Source organism: Columba livia, chromosome 3 (genome assembly GCF_036013475.1).
Source record: "Columba livia isolate bColLiv1 breed racing homer chromosome 3, bColLiv1.pat.W.v2, whole genome shotgun sequence".
In the NCBI taxonomy this organism is placed as follows: domain Eukaryota; kingdom Metazoa; phylum Chordata; class Aves; order Columbiformes; family Columbidae; genus Columba; species Columba livia.
The window spans coordinates 92,411,048-92,425,381 of record NC_088604.1 but is presented as its reverse complement, the minus strand read 5'-3'; the positions used below and the strand labels follow the sequence as shown (position 1 = coordinate 92,425,381).

The 14,334-nt window shown below is 37.6% G+C and overlaps 1 protein-coding gene across 2 annotated transcripts in view; it reads right to left on the bottom strand.

Annotated features, from left to right (window-relative positions):
- SRBD1 (S1 RNA binding domain 1) overlaps positions 1 to 14,334 on the bottom strand; it is a 130,716-nt gene that overhangs the window by 107,381 nt on the left and 9,001 nt on the right. For both annotated transcript variants that reach the window (XM_065058195.1, XM_065058196.1), the window contains exons 6-12: positions 13,880 to 14,242; positions 12,273 to 12,439; positions 9,920 to 10,037; positions 9,642 to 9,780; positions 6,743 to 6,839; positions 5,355 to 5,490; positions 541 to 644 (exon numbers count right to left, since the gene is read on the bottom strand). In XM_065058195.1, the coding sequence (XP_064914267.1) occupies positions 541 to 644; positions 5,355 to 5,490; positions 6,743 to 6,839; positions 9,642 to 9,780; positions 9,920 to 10,037; positions 12,273 to 12,439; positions 13,880 to 14,242 (1,124 nt within the window). The remainder of the gene's footprint in view (positions 1 to 540; positions 645 to 5,354; positions 5,491 to 6,742; positions 6,840 to 9,641; positions 9,781 to 9,919; positions 10,038 to 12,272; positions 12,440 to 13,879; positions 14,243 to 14,334) is intronic.

Sequence of the window (14,334 nt, the reverse complement as noted above, 5' to 3'; positions counted from 1 at the left end):
AATATTTGAGAATCATTGACCGAAGACAGCCACATTTAGGTTTGTTTGCCAAATCCAATACATTTTTTAAACACATAATTCCTTACTTTTGTGAAACTCAAAGTTCCGTACTCTACTGATCTAAAATCTGACGTAGCCTTCTTCAATTATAATCAGGCATATTCAATTATTTTTAGAAGTATATTCTGTTGGATTCTACAAATTCTTTTAATTGAAGACTACTGGATGAGATGCATATTACAATTTGAAAATACATTGACATTTCATCAGCCTTCACTTATTTTTTTAAAAATTCAATTGCATGAAGAATGGTGCCAGAACTCCCTAAATACAGCCAAAGGCATGATCTTTTCAGCATAATGCTACAGCAGTTGGAAATACAGAATAAGAATTATCCACTTGCTAATTTCATCTAATCTAATAAGTATTCGTTTAAATTGTTCTCTTAATGTAACAAGACATGTGAGGTACATTTCAGTATGCAGCTGCCTATAGAAAAAAAAAAAAAAGATTTCTATAAGAATATGTATCCATGCAGACCTTTCATTGACACACCACCAGCAGAATTCATTCTTCACCCCGTCAGGAATGTTGACCTTCACTGTCAGGATCTTCAGATTTTCCCCTCGGTTAATGGCCAGAATCTGAGTGCAAACATAAATGGCAGAGACAGATGACACACAAAATATCCAAAAGATAAACTTATCAACATTTGTGTACGCACTTGCTTGACATTCTGTAGCAAATCATGATGGTGGTACAGTAAATCAGTTCACAAAGTACATGTGCAGATAACATCCACAATTTAAAACACTGATTAAATAACGCTGTACCAAAATAAACCATACATTTTTCTTGGAGTCTGCAATCTCAAAATTCAGTTTATCTGAAACACACTTAGAATACAAGTCAGCATTAATTTAGTGGGTGGAATAACTTTGTTCAATAACCCAAATTAAAACTCATTAATTGAAAAGTTATTCCAATCAGAACTAGAAATTGGAAAGGGAAAAAGTTGGTCCTATGCTTCAGGCTTTGTTGTTCTACCCAAGATCAATCCAAATTTAAAATTAATTATGAATCAGAACTTGTGACACAAAGGTAAACAGCCTAATTTGAAAGAGGACAAATTTAAAGTTATTCACACCTAGTTCATAAGTAGCAGAAAATATTGTAGATACACTCTTTACATTAACACTCCAGCTGTAAAAACTATGCACATATTTCTGGCATAGTCTTGTGTACACAACTGCATATTCATGATCTAAAGCTACATCTGTTTGCACACACGCTGTCTGCATACAGAGTTCGAGTTGAAATGAATATTTGTGGCGCTACATTTATAACCAGGATCACAATACGAGTGGTGGATCCTGGAGGATACTGGCGGGCAGCTACTAGCCCAATCTCACCATGTTCACCTGAAGCAGGCCCTATTATACTAAGCAAGCTCACTGGGCCAAGGGATTTTAGAAACAGAATAACAGAAGCAACTACAAATAAAAACCTCACATTTTTAGATTTGATTTTCCCTTCCAAAATATTTTAAAAGTGAAAAAAATCTAAAAAAACCTGCTAGAAGTTGACATTCCTGTATGACTACACATGTTGCTGTATGTAGCAGGCCCTGAGCACTGTCACAACAGAACATTATGTGTCAATCATGAACTTTAATTCAATCACTAGCTAACTCAGACATGTCACATATGTTAAATACAATGGTTTAAAATGACTCCAGGACATAGTACCAATTTATATTCCTCAGCCTTACTGCTCCTGTGACATACCAGGCCTGACATATCATTGAACAACAAAGCTAATAATAAAGATTGCATGTGAAATACTATAGCATCTGGTACCTTGACTGCCAAAGCAAATGTTTTCATGTAGAGATTAGAAAGACAGATTTTAACAAATCAAATGCTTTCATGTTTATTCTGATTTTAATTTTAAAAAAGAGAGAAAGTTAAATGTCAAGCTAAAACAAAATCAAAATGATGCTCATGACAGAAAATGTATCTGAGAATTATAATGTCATTATTCAGCACACCATTAGCAGCGTCAATATTTGCATCACATTTTGTTTCCTGGCACTACATTCCCAGAATGTGTCAGTCACCAGAACTTAAACCAGCTATATTGCAGTCACTAATATTACTTAAATTTTTATTCTTAAACAATCTCCCTATCCTGTTCCAAGCAATATGTGCTCAGAGAAGAATTATCATCTAAGAAATTATCAATTAAGAAAGTACTTACTAACTTTGTCCCCCCTAACATAATGAAGGTTTGGTTTTTGGTGGTTTTGTTGCTTATTTTCATACAAAGCAATTTTTCAGTTCTGGAAAAAGACTGTTTTTATGTAAGACTGGAAAAGATCCAGAGAAAGGGTTAATAAAAACAACATACATTTTTCAGAGAAAGCAAGAAAAATAATTTGGTCTAGTCACAAGATCCACCAAACCTTATTCTGTTTATCAGAAAAATACAACATCCTTCATTTTGCACAGTTCTCTTCTACATTGCAGACTTACTCAGACTCACTGAATAAGTTTTGCCAAGGACTGTAATTTCCAATTCCTTTTTAAGTATGAGGCTGAAAATGGAGCACTTGCCTCAACCATTACACTTCATTCATTAACTCTTTTCCTCCCACCAATTTAGTCGTCCCCAAACAGAGGAAAGCAAGCCCAAGGCATACACAAACACTGACCGGTGTTTAAATTCCATGAAAGCTAGAGCAGAGTTAGGGTTGTACACAGCCCTTTAAGATTACTAGCACTTCCATACTCAGGCAATAAGTGCAGTATTTTATGGAACCCTCTATTTGTAAATCCGCAAAAGAGGTGATCCACAGCTGACTTCTACTTCTGCCTCCAGCTAAATGCATTGAGAACATCTGTCTGTGCGCAGCCACCAAAGGAGCTGAGAAGGTCTTCAGAACAGTTGGTTTTGCAAGTGTTCTTCAAAGAGCTATTTAACCTGAATTAAATTTTATAAATCCCTCCAAGTGTCTTTTTTTTTTTTTTTTTTACACATATAACCTTCTTTTAAAAATCCTGAACCAAACCAAATAATTTCTTCACTTGAAGACATCTACACCTCTCCCAAAGCACATTCAAGACCACATTTTTAACCAGTGTTTTGAATGCAGAACATGAGTATTTCTTCTAAGTCTTAGGTGAGGTAGAGACTAAAGACTTCTAGGTATTAAAATGGACAGTTTTAACCCAAGAAAATTAAAGAGAAAAAAAATGGTCATCTGCATCAGCAGGGTAGTAAAGTTGGGTAATAAAGAAATCGAAAGTTATGAGAAAGACTTTTGAAAGTACAATACTAGGGCTTAAGCTTAGGGAAGAAATGACAGATAAAGAAAACACTTTTTCTTATTTCATCATCAAAACACAAAAGGGAGATAAAGAAAGGAACTGGCAAACTAACATAACAGAAAAGAAAAAAATAACACAGGAATGAGAGGTTACAGTATTTGTACACAACAGAACTGCAAACCTCACATGTTAGAAATGATAATAAAATGCATTTTTTCCTCAACTAGTACAAAAGAACCCTGACATACCTTGGGCCCTGAAACCTCACTGAAGCGCAAATAACTCAGATTTTTAAGATTCATAATAGAGAAATATGCAATGTGTTAGAATAGTCAATAGCAGTAATATACAGATGAAAGCCAACACACAACGAGTGCAAAAGCATCCTGGGATTACAGGACTACCTAAGGGCACATCCTGCAGCCACATGGTCAGAGTGCTGACCAGGTTTGGTAATTCTGGTTTCTAGCCCTGCCTGTAGCTAATCAACAGTTTTCCTTATGCAAGACAGAAATGAAGGATGTCTCGGACAAGAAATAAATCATACCATCATCCCAGGAAACACCTGTGCACCCAATACATGTTGAATATCTCCATATTCGCCACTCTCAGTGCAGGAAAAACTAAACGGTCTTCGACAGCCTAAGTGTTCATTCAACAGTAAAGCACCCAAAGGAAAAAAAAAAATCCATACCGCACAACACTTAATCTCCTGGTGAATCTACAAATCGTTGTGATATGTCACCATAGCAGTTTTACATTGCTCTGTTGACTTCTCCAGACCCTCTAGGAGCACATTTTCACCAAATAATTATCAAATTATTGGGGAGGGGAGTAAGTAAGTTAAAAATTAGCCCATATATGTTGTTAAATATTTTTTGCAACAAATTCCTTTCAACACATGCCAGAAAATTTTTTATTAATTCAAAATATCACACTGTTTAAAAATAGCAAACAGAGCAAAAAGGTGATCACATCGCAGATATAACAGAAATAGCGTTTTGCTGTAAAATAAGGCAGCCTTCCAAAGGAAAAGGACACTTGCAGGTGGACATGGGTCTTTTTTGTGGTTGTTCTTTGTGTGTGTTTTGGTTTTTGGTTGGTTGGTGGGGTTTTGTTTGTATGATTTATTCAGCTTGGGGTTTTGGTTTGTTTGGTTTTGGCTTTTTGTTTGTGTTTTGTTTTGTTTCTCTTGGTGATTATTCATGAACCAGCGCAATGGTCTTGACAGTTGCATTGAGTGCATCACACTTCAGCCTTTGAGCATCAGTAACAGGGTTAGGCGAGCTATCAAGGCATCAACCAGTAAGTTTGTCTTGTCCCTCATTTCTTTTCTAGTAATACAGGCCTAGGCTTGGGGCTTAGGATAACCAAAGATAATAGGTAATAGTAGGTAATAGGGTAGGTAATAGGGATGATTTGCAAAACAAACTCGTTGTCGGGGTAGTGCATGGGATGTTCCTCTAAACTGCTTTTGTAGGCCACCTTGAATTTAATTTTTCTGGATCCTTCCCTGGTACTTCTCACCAGTTTCACCTGACAGGTTTAGCATCAAATGGCTCAGAACACTCCAACTCAGTGCCGAAGCAAACATCCAAAAGAACAAAGAATAACTTTATTCAAGTTCACTTCCAATACTTACCCTCCAAGCACACAGCTTCCACTACTACGCCACTCCTGAACACCATAAATTATTGCTTAGCCTTTATCCACCAAAAGGGATGGCAGGACCACATGCTAAAATCAATCACACCAGTATTGAAATCTCTGATACATAAATTGTTATAAATATTTGTTTAGTGAGAATTAATTAGGCATACTAAACAAACAGTCCTTTGTTCAGCTTCTTGGGACAGATTAATAGCTTAATCCTGCATTTCAAGAATTTGGAAGTCTCTATTACCTTTGATAACTGAAAAGCAAAATCAAGTATTTTTGGAACCAGATTTAAGCAACAAAATTCAAAAGCAAAGCCACCTTTGCTGTAGCTAAAATTCAAAGAAAAAAAAAAATTTGTAGGTGTACCTGATGATGCTGAATGCTCTTTATATTACAAGAAAACTCATGGTACAGTTGGAATTTATCAATATCTTTTTCATTTCCACTTTTGGATGACACTTTTGCCAAGGCTGACTGGATGCAAATGTACCTTTGCTGACATCTGAATAAAAGAAAGAAACGTTAATAAGGTATTTCAGCACAAAACTTGTTACAAGTCATTAGTGCTAGTATTGAATAAAAACGAAATTTGGAGCCTGCCCAATTACAAGTTACGTTAACTCTAATTACCTGCAGAACTGTATTAGATATCTCAATACTAAGACTGACATATACTGACTGCAACATAACAAGAGAAGAAATTCAAGCAGACCTCAGAAAAAACTGAACACAGGCCTTCTCCTGAAGGGAATGGATACTCAAAAGCCACCATCTTCACTTCAGTTTGGTCAGTAATTGGTTCAACTTCACACAACAAATTCTGAGAAGTTGCAAAAAAACGATAGTAGTTACCTATTTTACACAAATGCAGCCTCTCTCTTAAATGTACCCAGCTTCAGAATTAATCTTTTGCTTTGAGCATTTAACAGGGATAAAAGCTGTCATCATTTTTAGGAGTAACTGGGATCCCAAACAGATAGCTTCCTGAATGCTCCTCATGATCATTATACACACAACACACTTCAGACCCACAGGATACATTTGTAGAGCACTGTGTATCCAATTAAGGAGCTTCCAGTGGTCAGCAGAATGCAAGTGATAGTCTGGTAGTGGCAGCACATTCTTTACAAAGCATTCCCCTTGTTGAAACTATCACATTGCCGTGCTCTAACCTTTTGATGAAGCTGGCTATTACTTATGATAAATAGCAAACAAGTGTCAATGAAACAGAACTGAGCTGATTCAAGCCAACACCGCATGCTCCTAAGGAGGGACCTGCTCTTCAATAACCCTGTTCTCCAGCCCAGATGGTATAACAAGCAACTATTACTCGGTCACACCAACCTCCCAGACGTGACAACCTTAAGCAAACTTAAGTTCAGCTAACATAGTCAAAGCGTCAGTAACCCCTGCTTTAAAGACAGTAGTATTGTTTGCCTTATTAACTATCAATTTCAAAATCAACCAGCACCGCGCACTATTACACTGACTGGTGTTAAGCAGTAAATATTGGAGCAACAGCTCAAGCAGATGCACCTCTGAAAAGTTACAGCAGATTTCTCCACCACTGATAGCCAGATGGGCAGAAAGGCCAAAGAACATATCTCCAACACAAGTGAATTAATCAACCTAAATCAACCACACAGTAACCACATTTTCCCATCATTTAAATGAGTTAGTAATGTATTTGTATGCTTGGAGACTGAATCTTACCATGTAAGAAGGAAAGTTTAGAAAGTAAGAGTCCAACTCACAATTTCCTGATAAAATCCAGTGTATCTTTATCTTTAGCGAAGATGTCAGCTAAAATATGCTGTACTCCAGCCTCTACTTCCTGGATATTTGAAAGTCCTTAGAAGAAAGCACAGTTAATAATTATAAAAACTAATATGAGAAATTACTTTACACAACTGCACAAGCACTAAAAAAAATACAGGCTGAAAGAAAACTGACGCAAGACGTCTGACTAATTTGCATATGAAGAATCCTAATTCACTAGAATTTTTTTATTAACTGAGCCTCCTTTCCAAAGCATCTGAAACCATTATATTTTTCATGTGCCTTAAGTGACAAATAGAGTATCATAAGTCAAAATGACATTAAAATGAGAGAAAGATAACCATTTTTTACTTTGATGCTAACAGAACTTGACATATATGACGTAAATGCATTATTTACAATAGTAAAAATGGATACTCAAGTGTAATTTTTGAGGTTGTAATAAACAAGCAATTGCAGAAGTCTATGGGCTTTGCTACTGATATGGAAGCTGCCTACAATCTTTGCAGGCAATCCTGTCTTTTCTCTGTGTGATAGCTTTTACATTTCCACTGGTCTGTAGCAGGAGTTCACATAGTGACACTTCTGAGGCCAGGGTACCCTAATTTTCTCCCATGAAATACCAAACAGCAAAGTTACAAAACACCTCCATAGACAAAGTACTCTATGGAGCTAATACCAGAATCATTCAGCTTTCCAACACACTGAACCATCCCTCATCTGAAAAGAGCAGGAGTGGCACAGTATTTTCCTTGGCACAGAGTTTTAATTGGACCAGAACAAGTTGGGATTGAAATAAAACTGATGTCTTGTACTTTAAATCAATATATAACCCTGTTTCTAGCAACGGTCCATAACAAATGCTTCAGAGCAAAATGCATGAACCCTATAGCTGGCAGATGCGGCATTAACTGTCTCCTTCAATACACATTATTTTTCACTCTTCTGTCTAATGTACTACCAATAGCTTGAAAGAGCTTTATTAACACCATTAAAATAAACCTGCATCGCTCTAATAATTCATATTTGAAATAAATCCAGAACCCTGCTTCTGATTGGGCTACGGAGTTACACAATATAAAAAAAAAAAAAAAATTATACACTTGGCCTTTTTTAAGGAGGGGAAGTTCAAGCTACCTGCCAGAAAGCAAAATAAAAATGTCAGAATAAAAAATGTTATTAAATGCCTGAACTGACTAGAAGTTGAGGAATTTAGATCCTCAGATGTAAGAGTTAGTGTTTCTTATGGTACAAGTAATGTCATGTAAGAATATAAAGCTAAGGGGAATTATAAAACACGCATTATATTGCATATGATTTAAGAAATATGCATGGCAACATTAATTCTAGCAGAGGATTTGAATGAGATAGAATAAACTAAAACCAGTCAGGATTAAAGAAATAATAAAAAATTTCCCATTCAACAAACACCACTCACATGGGCATATTACTGTGTCCATTGCAGAACTAGCACATGCTCATGTAATCAAAGAAATATTGGACCATGCATACAACTAAACGGAAGAACAAAGTTTTCTGGTGAGCATGTTTCCTTAACTTTCAAATATCTTGCTTTGAAACACGAACTGCTGCTTTTATTTCAGTTTATTTTTAGTATAAGATTAAAAGAATTTAAAAGAGCTGAAGATTAAAATTTGATGAAAACTTTTCTGTATAGCAAATCGCTCATCCCTTTAAAAAAAATCCAGTCTGATCTCAAGCTGTATATAGGTTGTCAAACTGGCTCCCAAGTTGATAAAAGTGACCCAGTTCATAGATATAAGTAATTTCTGATGTGCCTTTCAAATGGAAACCATTATATAAACCTAAGCAACAGTATTTTTAGCACAAAATTGAAAATAGGTATACTGATTTTCTAAACTTGAAATGTTTATACTGTAACAAATAGCACTTCCTTCTGAATGCACCCTAAATAATGTATTTGAACTTTCACTGTGAAGATTTTATTTTGCCTCATTAGACTCTGCCACAATTGTCAGATGCACGGTTGGAATATGCTGCTGTATGAAGTAATGACATAAGCTAAAATGCAATAATTACACAGCCAGAATATTTGGCAACTGATTTTCAGTGCAAAGTTAAGATCATTTAATAAATAATATTTAAATAAAATAAAAGAACAACTGAAGTGGGAAGAGGAAGAGTCAGCCTCACTAAGAAGGTTCAGTACCTTTATGTTAATAATCAAAGTGCTGGGGCAAGGTAGAATTGTGACTCTATTGTAACATCATACAGAAGGTTGCAGCAGTCTTGGTATTTTATTGTCAGAGATTGCCCCCTACAGATTCACGCATACCAGCATTCACAAAGAAACACAATTCTGCAGTCTGTGACAATCATATCGTCAAAGTTCCTGCTCACGTTTCAGAGATTACATCTTCTCCAAACCCTACTGTCACTCAGCAACAAGAACTCTCCCGCTCACTCCCAATCACCACAGCCACTTTTTATTAAGATATGCTTTAATGGGTGACGTTTAGTTCAGCACATAGTAAGAGCATAAGCCCCTTGTACAATCAGCACTGAATCTTCAGTAAACAACCGAAATAAGAGAAGTCTCAGGGATGCAGTGCAGTTCCTTCTCTCTTACCAGTAAACACAGACGTCAACTATAATACCTCCAGCCTTTTATCTCTTGTATACCAGAATTATTACTATTTACAACATAAAAAGACAGGAAAGGTTGGAGAGCCATGGCATTAATTGTAGACCCTTACCACACACTGATAAATAATTCTTGAATTTAAAATAGTTGCATAACTTCTAGCAACGTAAGAACAATCAAAGTAATTCCCCTTTTAAAATATTTTCAGATATTTAGGACATAGCTGCTGATAGAAGCAGAGCACTTACCTTTGGTATTGGGTCTAATGTAAGAAAAAAGATTGAGTTCCATAGGATTCTGCAGGAGCGAAAGAGCAGCAGGTTCTAATCCCAGCTGCTTGGCCCTCTGGGCCTTGGTGCCTTTACTCCCAGTTTTATATGGTGCAGACTTAAAATAAACAAAAACCACAGTTATTAAAAGGCAAGGAAATATTTCAGTCATGCTATGTACTTTGCATTATACGCTATTTAGTTACCAAAGGTTACATTTAAACTAAGGATGATGTGAAAAAGACTAGTGTACTGACCACATGGTCTAATTCTTCCAAAGTTCTGCAATTTAATAATGATGTTAAAAGGCATCCAGATAATTTCCCTTCTTTCTTCAACTTCTGTATCATTGTATGTGTCTTCTTTGCAACAGTACTAAAATGCAAGAGATTGATATTAACAGTCACATTTCACGGTGGACTAAACCAGCTATTGATTGTGAACTTGTTTATTACACTGCTGAAGCTCTCTGAAAGCCCTGAAGATTGTATCTCATGCTAATCCTCAGCAAACCAAGTTTGATAACCCAAAAGAGTTTCTATTACTCTCTTTCTCCAATTAGTTCAAAATTGTATTAAAATATCTTCTGGTAGCTTTAAGAAAAATCATCAAACAATAGTGACAGCCATTACTGCTATACACATTTTTTGCAAGATGACTGGCCTGGAAGCCAAATGAAAAGGACCTAAACTAAGTCCACATTGATGAGCATTTACAGCTGTAATTCATTACAAGATAGTTCTGCAGCATCAAATACAGGGTACCAGATTTTAAACTCTTAGACCTCCAATAAGTTATAGTAAATGGGATTATGGTTACAGTAAATGGGGTCATGTCAGGGTGGTGAACAGTCACTAGTGGGGTTCTGCAGGGATCTGTCTTAGGGCCAGTGCTTTTCAATGTCTTCATAAATTACTTGGATGCAGGACTTGAGAGAACACCAAGTAAGTTCACCGATGACAAAGAATTGGGAGGAGCTGTTGACACTCTCAAGGGCAGAGAGGCCCTACAGCGGGATCTGGACAAACTGGAGCACTGGGCAATCACCAACTACGTGAAGTTCAACAAGGGCAAGTGCCGGATTTTGCATTTGGGACACGGCAACCCTGGCTGTACATACAGACTGAGGGATGAGATGCTGGAGACCAGCTCTGCAGAGAGAGATCTGGGGGTTCTGGTCGACAGAGAGTTGAACATGAGCCAACAGTGTCTCTGGCAGCCAAGAAGGCCACCCGTGCCCTGGATGCATCCAGCGCAGCACTGCCAGCTGGGCAGGGAGGTGATTGTCCTGCTCTGCTCTGGTGCGGCCTCACCTGGAACACTGGGTGCAGTTCTGGACACCACAGGATAAAAAGGATATAAAGCTACTAGAGAGCGTCCACAGGAGGGCTACGAAGTTGGTGACAGGTTTGGAGAGGAAGCCATATGAGGAGCGGCTGAAGTCACTTGTTTTGTTCAGCTTGGAGGAGACTGAGGGGAGACCTCATAGTGGCTACAGCTTCCTTACAAGGGGAGGAGGAGGGGCAGGAGCTGATCTCTTTAGTGACAAATGACAGAACCTGAGGGAATGTCAGGAAGTTGTGCCAGGGGAGGTTTAGGTTGGACATTGGGAAAAGGTTCTTCCCCCAGAGGGTGGTGGACACTGGAACAGGCTCCCCAGGAAGGTGTCACGGCCCCAAGCCTGACAGTGTTCAAGAAGAGACTGGACAAGCTCTCAGACACGTGGTGTGAACTGTGGGGTTGTCCTGTGCAGGGACGGAAGTTGGACTTGATGATCCTTGTGGGTCCCTTCCAACTCAGGACATTCTATGGCATGCAACTCCATGGCAATAAGATACCTGTGAGCAACTGCAAGCAGCAAAGGTATTTTGTTATGATTTAAATTACTTGTTCAGACAAGAACTCTCTCAAGGCACCTTCACTCTTTGGAAAGAATCTCTTGTTAGGGGATAGCAGGGAGTACAAGGAGGAAACCACATATTGACAGAACAGCTGGTAAATCTGTTCCCTTGCCCTCTCAAGAACACAAAGCCACCCAAAAACAAGAAGGAATGGATCAGTCTCATGCACCCCTGCAGCAGGCTTTGGTGATCATTTCATTGCTGCAGTGGTCTGGGATACTGTAGCCCACCCTCCTGGTACGCTATAGCCTCAAGAAGTGCTCTTCACTAGAAGTTTTGCTCCTCCAAGCAGGGAGACAAGGGATTTTTAGTGATTCTTTTTCAAAGGGTATAGTTCACATCTAGTTAGGCTACATATCTCCAGAACCTATAAACTACTCTTCTAATAAGGGGGTTTTCCCTGCAGTTTTAGTAAACTGCAGAGAAATTAGTATCTTATTTTTTCTTTGGGAATGAATAATGGCTAGATTTCTTGTTACTTATAGTAAGAAAATGAAACAAAACCAACAAAAACAACTAACAAATAAAACAACAACACAGTAAAACCACAACAACAGACTGGTATCAAGCATAATTACCTCAGTTTAAAACTTTCTTCTTTAGGAGTTCCTTCATAATTGTAGCATTTACAAAGCGCCAAAAACAAGGGACACAGAAGAAGCAGACACTTGTTACTTACCTCCCCCCAGATTAATATTAACTTACTTACCGCAGCTCTTCCAATGTTTGCTGCACTTCTCGTAAAGCATCAGCTTCCAGATTATTGATGAGCTCTTTTCGGTACCGGGCAATAAAAGGAATTGTGTTTTCTTCTTGAAAGAGGCGAATTAAGTTTGCACATACCCATGGTTCAACATTCGTTATTTCTGACAAGGCCTGTCAGAAGAGGAAAAAAAAAAAAAAATAAAAAATCAAAAACCAAAACACACACATTTAAGAGAGGTGATATATTGCTTTAAACAGCCTTTAAACCACCCCCAAAATATTATGCCAGCCAGCAGGGACTACTGTCCACCTTAAGACAGGCTGCCAGGCTTCCCATGCACTCAGCCACCACACTCAGGACTTCAGAAAGACGTGAACCAACCAGTGTTTCCAGAAACTCATAGCCACACAAAAAACATGCAGAAAGGAATGCCTCGTGGGAACAACAACAAACAAATAAAACCAACAGTAAAACACAACACGGAAAGACAACAAGCTGCACACGGCACCTCCGACAACTTGGATCTTTGTTGTTTTTTTTTTTAAACCAACCCTGACATACCTCGTGGTTAAACAAAATAAACAAAACCCACAAACCCAAAGCTGACCCGAATCCCACTCCACTGGTAACTGGAAATCAGCATGAGGTTACTAAAGGTTTTAGGGTGAACCAAGACTCACAAAGTTAAACATCATTTTGTAAAGATAAAGTTACATTGTATTAACATGGAATTGAGGACAAACTATTTAGGTTCTGTAACATTTTAACTATCACAGTTTGTTCCTACTTCGCTAGAGTCAGTCCCATAGACTGCCAATTTAAAAGGCTCTCAGAAGTTTTATTCTGAAGCCTAAAAATATAACAACTACTGCACACTCATATTCACTGCTTTTAGAGCAGCAATACATAAAGATCAAATTCTCTGTTTGCATTTCCAGGAATATTTTAGAAAACGCAGGAACAAAATTTTACACCTTTCTTAAGCAGTCAGTACTGAAGATGATGAATAGACTATGTCCAATCTATTCCCATTCTGTTCATATTAAAATCTACCCCACCTCCCAGAAGAGGAGCTACCCTAAAACTGTCTTCACCTGAACAGCTTCAAAGTTAACATCCTACAAAACCAAAGACAATATGTCCCTTGATGTCACTGTTGTCTCAAGAATGCAATCTCTTCCTTGATGGTAAATGGATATGCACTCCCAAACAAGTCTCCACACCTAAAGGATCCACACTAACTAAATCTTAAATTCTGAAACTGTGCACACAGAGATCCCAAGCCTTTCAGCATCCCCTCCTGCAGGAGCTTCTATTGACTATATCCACAAAAACCCCACGTGCTGATACAAAAGAAATGTCAGGCAAGCTTTGTACCAAGGATTGTCTAGGTCACATACTAGAATAAAGTTTGAAGTTTTAAGAGTTACCAACCAACATTTACATTTATACATGTATTATGACAATTTAAACAGAGGTTAAATGACTACTTAACAGCACACTGACTCCAACTGATGTCAAGAGGACTGAAATTGCACATTAAGATTCTAAGTCATAATTCTGTAGGAAATGGGTTCATTGATATTTCAGAAAAAGAAAAGACCTCATACCTGTACAATATCCCAGTTCATTTCAAATTCTTCTTTTATTTTGTTGCCTCCTAGACTTTTAACTGGTTTTCCTTCAGGACATGTAGTCGACTTAATCTTTTTAAAAGGTGGTTCATCCAATGCAAAATCCTCCTCAGATTTCTCATGTTTCACTTGATTTCCCACCATAGGAACACTCGTTGAGGGTTTTTCATCACTCTCTAAACTTTTTCTGTTCTTCGCGTGGAATGAATTTATTTCCATTTTTTTAGGCACTTCTGGTTTTTTATTTGATTTTTTTGGCTTAGTGCCTACATGTTCTTCCTTAGGTTTTAGAAGCTGCATTTTATTATCTTCTGCAGGAACAACAGGCAAGGATACATCCTGCCAGAAAGGTATTGAAACCATGTTAAGCATTGACTATCAGAAACTGGTTTGACATTTCAATTTAAACATAGGAAGACTCTATACCAGGC